Source organism: Anastrepha ludens, chromosome X (assembly GCF_028408465.1).
Source record: "Anastrepha ludens isolate Willacy chromosome X, idAnaLude1.1, whole genome shotgun sequence".
NCBI lineage: Eukaryota > Metazoa > Arthropoda > Insecta > Diptera > Tephritidae > Anastrepha > Anastrepha ludens.
The window spans coordinates 90,618,686-90,637,335 of NC_071503.1; the positions used below are offsets into that span (position 1 = coordinate 90,618,686).

The 18,650-nt window shown below is 38.4% G+C and overlaps 1 protein-coding gene across 1 annotated transcript; it reads right to left on the reverse strand.

Annotated features, from left to right (window-relative positions):
- Positions 1 to 1,267: 1,267 nt before the first annotated feature.
- Positions 1,268 to 1,630, reverse strand: LOC128870340 (uncharacterized). Its single transcript, XM_054112951.1, has one exon. The coding sequence runs from the start codon at positions 1,628 to 1,630 to the stop codon at positions 1,268 to 1,270; it is 363 nt and encodes a 120-aa protein (XP_053968926.1).
- Positions 1,631 to 18,650: the final 17,020 nt, after the last annotated feature.

Genomic DNA, 18,650 nt, shown 5'->3' on the forward strand with positions numbered 1-18,650 from the left:
GCTTATTCAGCATGATCTCTTAAATAAGGAGGCTGCCGAGCTTAATTGGAATATGTGTCGGATATTCACAACAGTGGATTCAAAAAGCAAATTTTACATGGCCCACCCTATACATATGTGTGTACATATATAATGCTAGCTTCGCAATATACAATAGAATTGCTCCGAATTTGGCTAATGGTGATATTTTTGCTGAGGAGAGTGCGTGCCGGTGCATATAATCGAATATGTATGCCGACTTATATGTACGTACATATGTATGTATGTATTAAGGAAAGGAAAATATTGTCGCAGTGAATAATGATGATTTTTTGTATGTGCGTTTGTTTTTCTACATTCCCATAAGAATGATGATATTCCGCATGCACGTACACACATACATATCTATTTATAAGGACAATAAGGTGAAGTGGTGAAAATTATGAAATTTGTTTAAATCTGAGCCAGAAGAACTTGGAACTAAGGTACTGATAATTGATAAATGTGTTTTATATACAACTAGTTGATTTACTGGTGAGTGTAGAGCACATAGGATTCAATTATTAAACTTTTTCATCCTAATGCATCCGGTGAAAACGCTCGATGGACCATGTAATATTTTCATATTAGATGGTATTCAATTCGAATTTCAAAGCGAGTTGGTTTGACTCCATGATAATATCATAATATTACTTACTCAATGCATAAAGATACGCAAACCATTGCAATGCATTGTGTCGAGTAATAAAGGCAACCAAAGATGGCTTTGCTCGTAAACACAAAGAGTATAAACAGTGGGAAAAATTTAATGTATTTTGATAAAAAAGTTCCTTAGTTGGCTAGACTACGCTGAATCTTTCATATTCAGGATTGTTTTTTGGTTTTTCATAGCTACCGCCGCCCTTGAACTATCTGAATAAGTTCAAAATAAAATATTAAAAGGAAAATGAAAAGCCTTGAAAAACATTTACTATAAGTTATTAGTTTCTTCATGAAATAAATCTCCTTTCGTTGGCAAAAGGCAAAGTTTGACTATAGGGCGAACCAATTCGCCATGCGGTGTTTTCAACGTAACTACTCTTACGCGTCCATCGGTACCATGATGGCATTTGATCACTCGTGCAATCGTCCACTTCGTCGGAGGATTAGGCTCGTTGAAAACAGCAACCACACCCCTTTCTTCAATGTTGCGTGAAGAACGAGACCACTTGGTGAGACGTTGTACGAGGTACTCGTCTCTCCAGCGACGAAGATTTCCACGAAACCCTTGACCCTCAGGTTCCGGTATTTACTTAAGCGGTTCACCGACTATGAAATGTCCGGGAGTTAGAACTTCTAAGTCACCAGCAGCTTCAGAGTTGTCACAGAGTGGGCGAGAGTTTACGCAAGCTTCTATTTCAGTCAAAAGTGTGTTGAACTCTTCGTATGATAGTGGAACTTCTCCTAGTACGCGTTTTAAATGATACTTGACACGTTTGACTCCAGTCTCCCAGTAACCTCCCATATGGGGTGCAGCCGGTGGATTAAAACGCCATTCGATATTCGAATCCGCAAAGAAAGAGCGAAGTTTAATATCAGCCATGCACTGTTGAAATGAAATGCGCAACTCCTTCTCGGTTCCAACGAAATTTGTACCGCTATCTGATGTCATGACCTTACAAAAACCTCGACGATTTGTGAACCTTTTAAACGCATTTAGGAATGCTGGTGTTGACAGGTCACCAACAAATTCGAGATGCATCGCACCAGTGCACATACAAATGAACGAGCAGATGTAGCCTTTGGTAGCCTTAGCTCCTCTTCCTTGGGTGAACTTGTAGAGGTAAGATCCAGCGAAATCGACAGCAGTGTGAGTAAAACAACGGGCGTAGGTTGTGCGAATGACAGGTAGATCACCCATGACTTGTGTGATAAGATTGCTGGTCAAATAAGTGCATTTCACGCACTTATGGTATATACTACGGATCAAGCTACGAGCGCCGATAACCCAATAACGACGTTGCAAGACAGTTTGCATAATGCGGGGCCCAGCGTGCAAAGTGACCTTGTATATTTCGCAGATTATTAACTTAGCAAGCGGACAATTCTTAGGCAAGATAATGGGATGCCTAACATCTGGAGCGACTTCATCATTTTTTATTCTTCCTCCAACACGTAGAACACAAGTCCCATCCAGAAAGGGCTGCAGACGCAAAAGACTACTGCGAAATGGGATTGGTCTTTTAGCGCTGCAAAGAGAAATTTCATTAGCAAAATAAAACCGTTGCGTATACCTGATTAGGCGAAGTTCAGCTTCACATAACTCTTGGCAACTCGGTGTACCAAAACGCTTTATAACATTAAGCCGTCTGTTAGCCCGAATGTTAGTCAAAAAGCGTAAAACGTAGGAAATAACTCGACGCAGCTTAGAATACGATGAGTATTTTGTCATCACGGACCAATAATCTGTAGAATTAGTCACATAGGCACGAATACTATTTCGTATGCCCAGCTCTGTAGTGTGCTCTTTAGATATTTTCTGCTTCCACAATTGCTCAGTGCTTTTCAGGAAAATGGGACCAGCCCACCACAATTGATGACGTAATAATTCGGATTGGGTTATACCTCTTGAAGCACAATCTGCAGGATTCTGTTCAGAACGAACGTGGTTCCAACATTCGGGAGGCAAAACTTCTTGAACATCAGCGACGCGGTTGGCTATAAATGTCACCCATCTGCTGGGGTGAGCTTGTAACCATGCCAATGTTATAGTAGAGTCAGTCCAAGCGAAAAGCGGATAACGGAGATCAGACCAGCAGTGCAGCACGCTTCGCACTAGTTTAGCAGCAAGATGAGCGGCGCATAATTCAAGACGTGGCAACGTTGTCGGCTTAAGCGGAGCAACCTTGGTTTTCGACGAAATTAATGACACAGTAATGCTACCGTCGCTTTGTGTTATTCATGCATACAAAACACAGAGAACGTTAAATATAGAGAATTCTCACGAGCTACGAATAGTGTGAATTGTCAAAAATGAAGTGAAACCGCGAACACTATTTCACCTCGCTTAACTCGAAGGCGGGGAAGTTCTTAACAGTCCTGATTACAGTGAATTATGTACAAGTACATTGGCTCTGCTCAGTTTTTGGTTTCTGTATGAAATCAAATTGACAAATGCCGACGGCATTTTGCAAGGCATTTGCTTGTGCATTTTTATGTTCCCTTGGTAAACGAAAATTTATTCAATTTGTATTTTCAAACAAATACAACCAAATAAAGATTTAAAATCCAAGATTTAAAATCAAAGTAACTTTAATGCACACATTTTGTTGTGTGCGTTTTAGTAAATTTGATGAAAATTTTTACTAATTTTTCGAGTCGAAATTAATTTTAGACAAAAATTCAAAGAGCATTGAATATATGTATGTATATCAATATATGTATATATACATACATATATTTTGTTAGTTATATTTGTGCAAAAGTTCAATTGCATCTTCAATTCTTATAGTGTTAGAAATGTATGTATGTGCACATGCACTGCAGCAACAATGACCTACCTCACGACGCATTGCCTTATCATATTTATGTGCATTTGAATATGCATTTTTTGGTCCTGTGCCAAACGAAAATTTTTTAAATTTACCTATGTATATTACAGGGAATAATTCATATATGTATGCATTTTATAGATAGTACAAAACTTTAAGATTTAAAATAAATAAAAGAAAACTTCAAAGAAACGTATTTGCATACATATATGGGACAACTAAGTTCTATTGCATCTTTAATATAGTGTTGCACGCATATGTATGCACTGAAGCAACATGACCTACCTCACGAGCATCGTCTTATCATATTTCATGCCATAATTAGGATGTAAATATTCGAATGATCGAATTCCTGCAAATGCTAAAACAACTTCTTCTGCATATGCATCGACGCATGTGCATGTGCGTATGTATATGCACACCTGATCCCTAACTATATCTATATATCAATCAATCGATCAAATCAAAAAATTCTGTATACAAAACGCTTCATTACATTTTCATTACCAGGCACACAGGAAGATGGCATATGCAAATATAAATATTGAATTCAAGCAAAACAATGCTTATTAATATACACATATGCATGTACATACAACCGCACACACAGGGCATTCGCTTTATTCCTCAAAATGCCTAGCGACCACAAGAACAAAATGCAGTCATAGACGCAGGCGTAGCGGCCATCATTCTAGTTGCCGTAGCGCTGAACAGTCGCGGCGGCGCCGAACAGTTTCAACTATTGTACTGTGCAACAAAAACTCATCTTCAAAAAATTCATTGATAAATTCGAGCTCATAGTTCTAAGAGCAAGAACTTTCATTCATAAAACGAGCCGCCCATATGCCAATTTTCTCGACAATTCGAAAATAGTCAATATTTGAATATTTCGCGTAGAATTATTTGCCAATATTTGATAAATCTTCAATTTTTGTCAAGTCGAGTGCCCGCGGCATCGTAGATATGTATGCAAAAATATATGTATGTAAATATGTCTTTCTAAATGCTCGACAGCCGCAGCTGCTGTGCGTCAAGTGCGCGCATGAGCATACAGTAAGTTGCAGAAGAAAACAAGTAGCTTAAAAAAAAGGTCTGATTCGGACATTTTAATACTAAGATAAAATTTGGAAACAATTATTTTATGTTAACTGATAGTAGGCAAATAGTTAATTAGTAGATTACTTTACGTATGTAGTTTTTCAATTGATAAAAAGTGCACAAAACATATGCATATATCTGCAGTTAGAAACTTACTCTGAAATCAGAGCATTTGTAGGTGCCTGTAAACATGTCAAGGTTACTGTACATACAATGCTGTGCCTATGAATGTGCGCTGCGCCTTTGAATGCGCGCTGGATTTCTTGCGAAGTTTTACCGTTTTATCTTGAGCTGTGGCTGGTGAGCACACATACACACAGCATATACATATGCGCAAATGTATATAAATTCACAAATTTACATTTGCATATGCCATCTTCCTGTGCGCCTGGTAATGAAGCGTTTGCTATAGAGGATTTTGATTCAGTTGAAGGGGAATTCAACAAAGTTTTACAGACACCAGACAGACAGACATAACATATGTACATAATTTGGATGATTTGGAGAAATTCAAATATATAGGTCATATTAAAAAGCTACCTAGCATTCTTTGCTTCTAATCACCAACAAATCCTTATCGACTGCTGCTAAATTTACATAATTCAGCCCCTTACTGTTAATTTTTGTTGAAAAATGTGTCTGTGGTGAAATTGTCTTCGCGAGACGAGTACCCCTTGAAAATGAACACTTTCCAGTCATTAAGACTTCTCTATTCATTAACGTTCTCTGCAAAACAGCGGCGTAAGCGCGCTCGGACGCGTCTGCGAATACGTGCAATTGCGTAAATGACCCAGCTACTTCAGTACCAAACCAACGGTTCACCTTCAAATGTGCCAATTGCTTGAGTTCTATGCGATGCTCCAACCACTTCGTTGCGATAGACTCAGGAATGATATCATCCCAACCTACCTTAGTGCGCCATATGTCTTGAAACCAAATTTTTGAATTTATAGTTGCGGGAGCAAGTAGGCCTAGAGGATCGAAGAGCGTACTTGCATCTGATAGAAACATGCGCTTGGGCAACCTAACTGGCGGTTCCCTCAAGTTAATGGTAAACGTGAGGTAGTCTCCTTCTGAGTTCCAGATAAGACCTAAAGCGTGAACATCCTTATCGTCGACAATATAATGTGATATGTTCGTAGATGCATTGGAAATGCTTGCGATTAGTTCAGCGCAGTTCGATGCCCACTTACGAAGTTCAAAACCCCCCTTCCCTCAATATTTCGGAAATATTTTGCTGCAACAATCGAAGTTATTCTTTACTAGATGCACCAGTAAGTAGATCAGCCATGTAAAAATCCTTGAGAATAACACTAACAGCCCTAGCACAACCATTCGACGAATCTCTTGCCGTGTGTTGAAGTGATCGGACAGCTAGATGAGACGCAGCTGCCACTCCGTACGTTACGCGAGCCAGGCGAAAATCTTGGATAGGCAGGGATGGGTGGCTACGCCATACGATGCGTTGCAAATCGGCGTGTTTTAAGGATACGCAGATTTGACGATACATTTTGGCGACATCTGCCGTTACAGCATAGCGGTGTGTTCTAAAGCGAAGTAAGATCGTGTACAAATCTTCTTGCAATTGAGGTTCTACAAATAATGCGTCATTCAGCGAATTTCCGGAAGTCGATTTTGCGGACGCGTTAAATACAACCCTCAATTTGGTCGTGATACTACTTTCCTTTAAAATAGGATGATGAGGCAAATAATACGTTGGATTCATAGTCTCTGACGTGAAATGCATATGTTTCATGTCAATGAGTTCATTCATGAATTCATTGTAGCGTAAACGAAGATCGGAGTCACAAGCGAGTCTTCTTTCAAATCGTAACAAATTCCGGATAGCAAAGTTTCGCGACTCTCCCAGAGCTACATCGGGCTTCAGTGGCAATTCGACGACAAACCGTCCGTTAGGTTCCCTTCGATGTGTTGTTTCAAAATGATCTTCACAGTAACGCTCCTCTTGCGTAAGATACATTTTTTGCGGAGCTTCCTCTAACTCCCATAACTTGTTCAATGCTCGATCCAAATGAACATAGCAATATAACGACTATAAGCGTGGCATATCAGGCTCAGATCCATTCACGCTTCCAAACAGAGTCCACCCAAAGACTGTCAGTTGAGCCATAGGAGCTCCAGATGGACCCTTACGAAGTTCTGTACAGATCAGTTGATCCATAACGTCCCCACCAATCAATATATCGACCCGCCCAGGCTTCATAAAATGGGGATCGGCTAAAAACAAACCGCGGATATGTGGCCACGATGAAGTAGCTATAGTCTGTGTTGGCAAGTCGCGTGTAATTTTAGATAGAATTAACGTTTTGACAGTAAAGCATTGATTTGTAGAGAAAGCAGAAAGAGAAAGTGATACTTCACCTCTAGCTCGTCCTCCTTTCGCTGACCCAATTCCAGTAATGTTAACTTCAGATGTTGATCGTGGCAGACCTAAGCGTTGCACACACGCCTCGGTCACAAAGGAAGCATGTGATCCAGAATCGAAAAGTGCACGTGCGGGCTGCCAATTACCAGAACAGTCGCGTACCTTCACTAATGCGGTGGATAACAGCACAACTCTTTCTACCGCTATGGGTGGTCTGGAGCTCGAGTTCAAGCATGAAGAAACGCGTGGAACGTCGACGCTTGTTGGAAGTTCAAAAGTTTTTGCGCTTACCTTTGATGTGGCGTCAGCAGCGCATAACGGATGTGTCGCTTTGCCGATGTAATTGTTCACTGCGGTAACGGTCGTTGAATGCAAAGCACCGTGCAACAGAGTGTGATGACGTTGTTTACACATGCGTCAAGTGGAAGCACAACGGTCTTTATAGTAACCTGAACTTAAGCAGTTGAAGCATATGCGACCTTGCTTCACGAACTGTGATTTTGTGGACAAGTCCAATTCAGGAAATTTTTCACAACTGTAAATTTTATGAGGTCCGTGCACACACGTTATTTTGTTTTGATACCGCGTGGAACACATTTGTCGACTTGCTTGCTGATGCAGTTTTAACCTTAATTGGTACTGATGTTGTTGACGACGAAAACATCGATAACGATCGACATCGTATCTCTAAAAATGTTATTAGTTGCTCAAAAGATGGACGTGCATCACTAACGAGCGATAACTCCCACTGCTTACGCGTTTCGAAAGCCAACTTACTGACGACCTCATGTACCAACCAGTCATCCCAAAAATCAATCGGATGACCCAATGCTTTAAGCTCGCGAATATGCTGTTGGAACGCATTAATTACTTCTTTGATTGCGTCAGCAATGTCATGCGTAGCCCTTTTAATTTCAGCCAACGCGCGAAGATGAGATTCCACAATTACACTAATAACCTTATACCGCGATGTTAATAGACCCCAAGCTTCAACGTAATTTGCGTCACATATTTTAAAACCACTGATAATTTTCAACGCGTCACCTTTCAAGCAGCTTCGGAGATAGTGCAACTTTTGTCCATCTGATAAAGCAGAGTTACTATCAACTAACGAGGAAAACGCGCCGTTAAAACCAATCCATTCTGTAGAGTCACCAGAGAATGTGGGCAACTCCATTTTCGGTAAACGTATAACCGTGGACACAGATGCCTTTGTGGAGCTATCTTGCGATTTAGTACGACAATTTTTCACGCGGCTAAAGTTAGCTGAAGCTGTAGAGTACCAAGTTTCGGCTTGGATGCGCACATTTTCTTCAATCTCAATAACATCGGCACCACAAGTAATTTCTACAGCGTCTTGAGCAACGTTAAAACGAACCCACTGTTCACTCAATAACTGAAGGTAGCTTGCAATATTTTCTGCATCCATAGTGAATGCCATATCAATACTTTTTGCCATATACCGTTTAATGGCATTGAGAGCGGAATCGCGCGTTTTAGTAGAATTCGACTTTTTTAATGTAACAGAAAAGCAATGACCAGTTTTTAGAATTTTCGCGATGTTAAATGCAGGAACGGCTGCACAAGCGTACACACGATTTAATGCACAAAAATAATTTACTTAATATTCGTTGCGCCTTTTGCTACCCGTATGTATGTACACATGCGAATGCGTATATGCGAAAGCCAAGCGGAGTGACTATATCCGGCTCGAAGGACCAAAATGTTGCGGGGAGAATCCTTAATATGCAGGAAGAACCAATAATGCGGGAAGAATCTTGAAGGCGGCTATAAATTCGCTGCGGGGAGAATCCTTAATCCTTAATGTTGCGATAGGACCAAGTTGATTGAAGCGATGAAATATCCAGCTCGAAGGACCAAAAATGATGAACACAAAACGATGATGTTGCGGCAAAATTCCAAAATTTAAGAACTCGTTGTTTTTCAATGTAAATTACAATTTTTCCTCACAGTTTTATTACAAACTATTCCCTATATATACACAATTATTTCAAACAAAACCTGCTTATGTTCACAGAAAATTATATCGAATAACATGAGTTGAAAAACATTAAAGTATTTTAAACTAATACTAAATTGGACTATACTAAATTGGACCCAACAATAGCTTTAATATTTTCGATGAAATTAAGTCTTAAATGAGGTTTAAAAATGTTTTTTCTGAAGCATTTTAATAACCCAATACGTCTATATTTCGGACAATTGGTGATTTGTCTAATATACAGCAACTAGAGCTTAACATTACACTGCGTTACACAAATTCTGTTCTATGAACCAAATATACTTCTTCGGAAAGGGGATAAAAAATAAAAATACACGTGTATCGGCGATTTTCATGTACACGTCACAATTTTTATTTTTTTTATTTTATAACTTCAAACGAGCAATTCTTGTATGCATATCTGTATAGCCACACGATCTCAGGTTTAGCTTAACGGATTTGAATAAAGTTGGGCACACAGATAGTATATCACATTTCTAGACTTTTCACCGAGGTGTTGCCACTGACAATGTTTCACAGGGTTGCCACCTGTTCGAAATTTAAAAAAAAAATTGGATGAGATATGCCGATGTGGGTATCAAAAGAAAGGTATTTCACTCCGCATTACAATAGAGATATAAAACCTCGAATTTTTTTATTATTTTATTATATTAAAATTAAAAATTGTTACATTAAAAATTTTAATGATTTTAAAGAAACTTAGGCCTTTTATTTTTGCGTTTGAAAGCCTTTGTTTCTAACATCGAATCAATATCACAACAATAAGCCAGGTTATTTTCCCGATCTTCGTGCAATTTTAAAAATTCGTCATATGGAATACTGCTACGTCGATCACGAGCGGCTGTCATTTTAAAATCAGCCGCCACTATATTCCACTGCTTAAAGCGTGATGCAAAGAGTTCGGCTGTTCTCTTTGACAAATTTCCTTCTCGTACACTGCAGTCCCAAGTTCACTGGGTGTTGGTACAAATTCCGATACTTCTGGTTCCCCGCATCTCGCATTCGATGCAAGAAATGTTGATGGCATTGTTGGTGCTACTGTTGGTGCTACTGTTGGTTCTCCATCCCTTAATTCGGGAACATCATCAAAAATCTCCATTGAAGCCGCTATACGATCTTCTGGTGAGTACAGAACCTCTGGAATAACCGATTCTACATTAGCGTAGCGAATTTTGTTGCGACGAAAGTATTGGTACCCTTTAGTTTGAGTAAAAGTTACGCAAAAGTAGCACAGTTCACTGCAGTGCTCCGTACGTGGTAGCCAAATTGTTGGTACAGAGTACTTTATTGTTGACCTTCCATCAGTAAACTTGCATAAATTTCTATAGCAATAGTCGCACACGACTTCCGGAGTATACCACAAGTAAGGAACATAAGCAATATTTTTAAAATTTTTATGCCGAAAAAATTTAGAAAAATTAGAAAAAATTTTTTTTTTAGACAAAAAAAATTCAAGAAAATCTGACAATTGATACAATTTTTTTTTTTAATTTTGCATAATAAAAACATTTCCACGAGTCTGCCTGCAGAAATTCAGCGCGATTGGATCACGGAAAAAGGGTTAAAAATTGATCCAAAGCTTTTCACAAAGGCGGACTACGAGCTCTATATTTTATACATAAAAAAAAAAAAATCTGACCTGTACATGAAAATCGCCGATACCCGTGTATTTTTATTTTTTCTCCCCTTTCCGAAAAAGTATATTTGGTTCATAGGACAGAAAAAAGTTCGTTTTTGCAACACAGTGTTATATGCCGAATGCTTGGGATCATTATCATGTTGAAACCAGAGATCATCACCAAGCTCCAACTGTTGAACGCTTTGCATCATGCTAGTCTTTAAACTACTTAAATAAGAAAATTGATCCCTTGCTGTCTCTATAAAAACAAGTTTGCCAACTCCTTGCGCCACCATACACCGCCAGACCATCACACCTCCCCCGCCATGCTTCACAGTTGGTACAACATTTTCTTTTTCCAGCGCAGTACCGCTCTTACGCCAAACTAGTTTTCTTCCTTTATTGCCAAATATGCAATATTTGCTTTCATCCGAAATTAGAATACGTTTCCAAAATTCTGGAGGCTTGCTAACATATTCGATTGCAAAATCCATGCGTTTTTTCGGATATGTACGGTTCTCTACGAGCTATACGTCCGCGATACCCATCTTTTTTTTTTTAAATTTTACGTACAGTATCGTCAAACACATACCAAAGGAATTTCCGTAGGAAAAGCCGTAATTCGAGGATTATTTTTCACTGATTGGTTCCTTTTTCACGTACGGTCAGCTTGCTAGGTCGACCAGAACGAGGCTTTGACACAATTGAACCAGTTGTACCATATGTCTGCACGACTTTTCTAAGTTTCTGGGCCATCGTTCTCTCGCCAACACTAATTTCCTTAGTTTTAACCCTGGATGGTTACTCTTCATTTTAGTACATTAAGGATACTCTTCGTCGGATCGGCGACCTATTTTTTATGAAGATTCTAGAAAAATACTTTTTAAAAATAAAAATAAGAAAACTCTTTTTTTAGTTGCATTTTTTATTTAAAACAATGAAAAAAAATTAAATACAAAAATAAATAGTCTTTTTCTCTCTTAAATTCAATATGAGTTTGTACTCTTTTTTTTGGTCTTTTAAAAATAATTAACTTTTTATAAAAACAAAAACTAACAAATAAAAATAAAAGTTGCTTTTTTCATATACAACATTTAAAGAAAATAAATCAAATAATATAATATAAAAAAGTTTTTTTAGTAAATAGCCTTTTCTCTACATGAGACACAAAGTTCAACTTTGTGCTCACCACAAATACTTTTTTTGCATATATTGCACGTGGCTTTTGTCATTCTTCGTTTGCTACTCGGACAGAAGTGACAAATTCTACGTTTTTTTGGTCCTTTATCAGCGTTGTCAATGCCTTCCTGCGGATTAGGTATTATATTTTCAATACTCTCCTTAATTGAGGTCTGCAAGGTAGGTTTCTCATGTCTGTCTCTTAAAAAGGGAACCACTAGAGATTCATGAAGATCTTTCAGGTACTGTCGTCGGTTTTTGGGTTTTTGATTTCTATGCAGCATATTGTGTGTATATATGACGTAGCTGTTCACAAAAGTGATATTTAAAATTCCAAAAAATAGGCACATTGGCCACCTGTTGGTTTTTCGAGAACACGAGACAACACTGCACATTTGGTCTAGAGTATCGACACCGCCTTTAGTCTGATTATAAAATTCTACCATGTGTGGCTTTCCGGTTTTCATATTTATTGTTCCTTCTTCATTGCAGCTGGATAAAAGATATACAAATTTATTTGGTTTTGGCTTGTACGATAATAAAGTCAGTTCATTGTCGTAACAAAACATGGATGTTCCGGCTTTCCGTCCTTTAACGTTGCCCATTTCCTTCGGTATTTCTCTTTTATTCGACCGTAAAGTGCCAATAATTGTCAATTTATAGGGTTCGGAAAGCAGAGATTTGGCAAGGGGAACTGATGTGAAGCAGGTATCCATTGTTATGTTGCGATTCGTTCCATGGACAGTTTTCGTCAGTTCTTTTACATAGTACTCTCCAAGAGAAATTGCTGTTGGATTAGAGCCTTTCCCCAGATATGGGCTAGCATCTACCATATATTTTGTACCACTATCGCATAACATTACTAATTTTAACCCAAACTTAGCTGGCTTATTTGGGATATACATGCGAAAGGGGCAATGTCCTCTGAAAGCCAGTAGCTGTTCATCAATTGTCAAGTACAAACCGGAGACGTAGTTTTGGCGGCATTTTTGGATGAAAAGATCCCAAACCTTTCTTATAGGAGCAAATTTGTCATTTATCAGTCTCAATCTGACACTTTTGTCAACAAAGCGAAGACACGACATCAAAAATTTAAAGCGAAATTTACCCATAGTAGCCAAGTAGCGCGAACCACAATAAGTAGGATCAAAAAGTTCGTCTGTTGTAAGGTGATTATCCTTCTTAATAGCCGTAAGAACTAGGAGTCCTAGTAGCGCATATATCTCAGATAAATCAGTAGGACCCATTTGCGAATTAGATTTCTGACGATTCTGTATTTCGACATTTGTCCACTGCACAATCTCATCAACAATTTCAGAAGTGATGAATAATTTAAAACATTCAAGAGGATCTACTACTCCTTTGCATTCACGAGACGAGCCTCTAGCTTTGTGCACGTAGTTCATAGCCCGATGGTGTGATTTTCCTTTTTTAGTGGACCATTTATGAAAATTTTTCCCGCGCAGAATTGTTTTTGAAAAGTCAATTACATTCGTTCTTGAGCGAAGCATATTTAGCGGAATATCATCTTCATCGGAAAGTTCTTCAGAAAACTCAGACGATAGTGAAACGTCATCTCCAGCAACTGGTGCCTGCTCTTCTTCATTGTTTTCGCCACCTTGATTGCTATCGTCATCTTCTCGATATCAGCTTCAGTTAGTACTTTCTTAGAACTCATTTTTTGCTCTAATTAAATAAAAAGTTTAAAATATTTAACATAAAAAATAATAAACTGCTTGAAAATAAATAATTTTTAATAATACTAATACAAAACTATTAAACAAAACATCAAAATATAACAACAAATTTATTACACTGTGAGAGCAAAAAGTCACAGTAAAGTTACTCTTCGTCATTGTGACGAGTACACACCTGTAAATTTCAGCTTGAACAAAATAAATATACAGCATGCGTCCGCTCACTGCAAGCTTTAGTTACCAACTGACGTTGTTGACAAAAAGAGCGTAATTAGAACACACATAATAAAGTTATGCAGTGAAGAGTAAACGAGTCTCGTCGATTCGACGAAGAGTAACCATCCAGGGTTAAGGGCCATCGCTATTTTTGTACACAAAAACTTTAAAATAACTCCAAAGTAATGTATTCATAGCTAAATCAATTACAAACCGAAATAAAACCATTATTGGGTATGAATATGCCACTGCATACTGCGGGGAATCCCCGATTTAATGTGTACGGAAACTTTTTCTGCTTCCTTGAAGTGAAGTTTGTTTTTGTTTTGTAAAATTCAATTTTTAAAATGTACTTTGGAAAAAATTTATAGAAATTGTAGAAAAATTACTTACTAAACATTTCTCATAAAAGTTTGAAAAGTTTTAGTTTTTTTACAATGAATTTCTTAATATGTTGCTTTCATTTCTTTGTGTACGGATACTTTTTTCGAAATGTATGTACATACGTTTACCATTCGTTTGCTCAGTGCTTAGGCAAAGACAAATCGACGCATTCGCAATTATTTCGCATCAATTTTTTTTTGTGTATACGTGCAAGGACATCGTTTATCGCCTCTAGAACTTATTGTAACGGTTCACCCTTTCTTTTCTTTTCACCCGACCGACCGCATAAATATGCCCATTTCCTAAAAATTGAGTAATTGTGACTCTCTTATTATCTACTTACTCAATGCAGGCACACAGGAACATAGATGACTAGATGCGAAATTTTTTTTCTGGTGAGAGCGCTGCAAAATGTGCATTTTTTATAACATTCGTCAGTAAGGCAACACTGGAAGAAACATTGAATGGGTATTTTTTAAACAAGAATTGGGAATTTTTAATTTCCACACTGCCTTTGAGGTTAGCGCGTCCATGAGCTCGTTTCAAAACTTGGCAGCATTCACACATCATGGAGTGATGAACAGCTGATAGGCAAAATGGCGGGCTGCCACAAAAACGCTCCGAAAATAACTGACGAAAACAGTTCGTTTTTGCTTCATGGAAAAATGGCGTGATGGAAATATTTATAATTATTTGTCTTAAAATGAAATTAATTGAAACATAATAATTTAAATTCAAGTGAGTTTTTAGAATTTTCCGAAGCCTTTTATATCCTTTTCGGCTTGTACTTTTAATTAGTATTATGTACATATATGAATACATTTTACATATATGTAATTTTATTAAAAACTTTGTGTTGGTTTATGTCTGTAAATTTGTATTTACGTAAATATGTTATGGTTGAAAAGTGTGGGTAAGGGCATTGGAGTTTGAAATATTTTACAAAGATTAAAGGTTATCCGCTTTAACTTATTCTGTTCATTGTTTCAGAATTTTTTTTTTGTTACACAGTTTTAATGTTATATTAAAAAATTGCAATATTTTATGTATTTATTTATACTTGTGTTTTTCGCGTTCATTACATTATTATCATTATAACAGGTGGCGCTAAAGTAATCCTCCTATAAGAAAATGCTATAAATTTAGCGATTGGCCCCTAATGTCAGTTCTGTTTTGACATTTGTGTAGTAAACACATGCGAAATACACGTTAATAAACAATGTTACGCTTCACTGCTCCAGAACGCGGAATATTGCTGACTACGAGTATTTATTTCACCAATAATCGGTCGGTGACTTTGGCACAACGTGAATTTCGTCGCAGATTTCCTCGCCGTCCAACGCCTACTGGTGAAACACTGCGACGTTTAGACGCTCGCCTCGAAGAGACTGGCACAACATGAGATGCTGCCAGGCGTGGCAGACCCCGGAGTAGCCGTTCTGCAGAGAATATTGCTGCTGTAGCCGAGGATGTCATGGAAGCGCCGTCGACATCGACCAGACGATGTGCCACGCAAATGAGTATCAGTCTACGGTCTTTACAGCGAATTTTGGTACAAGATTTCAAGACGTTTCCGTACAAAGTCCAGACGGTGCATCAGCTGTTAGCTGTTGACCGTCAATCGCGTCTAGCATACGCTCAAGCCATCCTTAATCACCACCAAGAGGAAGATGATTTTTCATCAAAAAAAATCATGAGTGATGACGCCCATTTCCATCTTAGCGGGTACGTAAATAAGCAAAATTTACGCTTCTGGGGCACTGAAAATCCGCGTGTAACCCACGAAGAGCCATTACACCCGCTCAAAGTCACTGTATAGTGTGCTGTTTTCGCTGGAGGAGTCATCGGACCTTTTTTCTTCGAAGACGTCACGGGCCAAACGGTTACTGTGAATGGTGAGCGCTACAGAGCAATGATCAACGAGTTCTTTTTGCTGCAACTTGATGAATTGGGATTGGAAAACATGTGGTTCCAACAGGACGGTGCAACGGCACACGCTGCACGTGCCACAACCGATATGCTGAAGGATGCATTTCCAGGGCGCCTAATCTCCCGTTTTGGCGATTTGCACTGGCCAGCAAGATCGCCTGATTTGACCGCTCCAGACTTCCTTTTGTGGGGCTTTTGAAGTCGCGGGTTTATGTCAACAAGCCTCAGACTCTTACAGCTCTTACAGACAATATCCGTCAAGAATGTGAGGACCTATCGCCGGAAGTTTTGGCCAAAGTGATGGAAAATGCCATAAAAAGGGCTCAAATGGCAATCAACTGTGGCGGCGGCCATTTACATGACATCATATTCTCGACTTGATGTAAAACAAATTAAAAGACCAAATAAAAATAATCCACAAGAAGAATCAAAGTTTTTCATTTTTTTAAATTACAGCCAGAAACATTGCAAGGTTACTTTTGCGCCACCTTGTATTTTTTTTGTATCTCAAATTTGAATAATTTCATTTACATATCAATTTTTGAATTTTTTTATTAATATTTATGTACATACACATGTAGGTGTACATGGATGATATAAGCTCGATCCCGATAATTTGCTTGAGAAAACTTTCAAACGAGCTTAACGAGAAGTGTGATATTGTTGTTTCTCATGAACCAGTGCGTCAAGCCATACTGCACCACAAATATTCATCGAGATCAGGACGCAAGAAACCATCGCTGCCTGTACAAAATTTTGAAAAACGCCTGTCTTTTGCTTTGAACCACATTTCCGAACCAAAAAACTATTGGGACGATGTTATATTGTGCGACGAGACAAAGATAATGCTGTGTTACAACGATGGACCGACTAGAGTATGGCGAAAGCCCTTGAAAGCTTTACTTAAATTTCCGTTATGGTTGGGAGGTGTATTTCAAGCAAAGGAGTAGGAAGCTTGGTGGTTATTGACGTCATAATGCACGCCATAAAACACTTAAATATATTGAACAAAAAGCTCAGTCGGCAGTCGGCTAAAAAATTTGGGTTTATCACTGAAAATAAGCCAAATTTTAAATTTTACCAAGACATTGAAATTGAAAATTTGTGGGCCTTTTTATAGAAAAGAGTCCACAAAAGACATCCAAAGAATACAGCAGCGTTGCAGCTGTAATAATGGACGAATGGCAGAATATACCGAACATATACGACATTAAAACTTTGCATAAACATAACCAACATCATATATACATACGCCGTAGCCGAATGGGTAGGTGCGTGACTACCATTCGGAATTCACAGTGAGAACGTAGGTTCCAATCTCGGTGAAACACCAAAATTAAGAACAAGTTTTTTCTAATAGCGGTCGCCCCTCGGCAGGCAATGGCAAACCACCGAGTGTATTTCTGCCATGAAAAAGCTCCTCAAAAAACTATCTGCCGTTCGGAGTCGGCTTGAAACTGTAGGTCCCTCCATTTGTGCAACAACATCAAGACGCACTCCACAAATAAGAGGAGGAGCTCGGCCAAACACCCAAAAAGGGTGTACGCGCCAATTATATGTATATATAATGCATACATATACCAATATACCAAAACACTTGTACTCCCCATGAATTCTCGTCTAAACTTAGTTTCAACACAAAAAATTAGTAAAAATTTGTGGAAAGTTTTAAATATACTAAAACGCACGCACCAAGTTGTGAGGTTGCTTTACAATATATTTTGTGTATGTGCAATCGTCTTTTTAAATTAAAGCAGCGTGGGTTTTTTTTGCATATCACCAACTCTATCTCAGTTTTACCGTGAACAAACCGCTGTCATAACCCTGGTTACGTGCGCAACTCAGCTGATTCCTTCAAATTCTTTGAGAGGCACATCAGAGAATGTTAATACATAGAGAAGTCTCACGGACTACGAATAGTGTGAATTGTCAAAAATTAAGTCTAACCGACGCCACGGTATGGTGAAATTTTTAACAGAGGTGATTACAGTGAATTCCCTCTTTAGTGTACGAGGTGTGCTCAAAAAATAAGTTGAATTGTCAAATTTCGCGGGCTATGTACATTCGACTTTCGATTATTATTTTTTTATGTTGGTACACTCGTCTCGAAGATATGTTCACGTGTGTTTAGTTTGTTTGTAAGTGGCATAAATAATACAAGTGTTTTGCGTGTTCGGCGATTTTCTGCTATCGAAAAAATTTACCAAAGAAGTTGCATCAAATTTTGTGTAAACAATCGAATTAAGTGGTCAAAACACTTGTCAGTGGCATACGGTGTGAGTACTCTGAGTCAAAACAATGTTTACAAGTGATATGAGCTTTTCACAGAAGGTCGAGAAGATGTGAATGCCGACGCTCGCTCTGGACACTCCAAGGCATCAACAACCTATGAAAATGTTGAGAAGGTGAAGAAAATGGTTAAGGAAAATCATCGAATCTCAATTAGAACTTTTCGGCATGAAGCGTGTGGCAGCGTAGTTCGTTCCAAAATTACTGAATCTTGACCAAAAGCAACGTCGCATGAGCATCGCTCAGGAATTGTTAAATGACGTCAACGATGATCCAGATTTGCTTAAAAAGGTCATAACTGCTGACGAATCATGATTATATG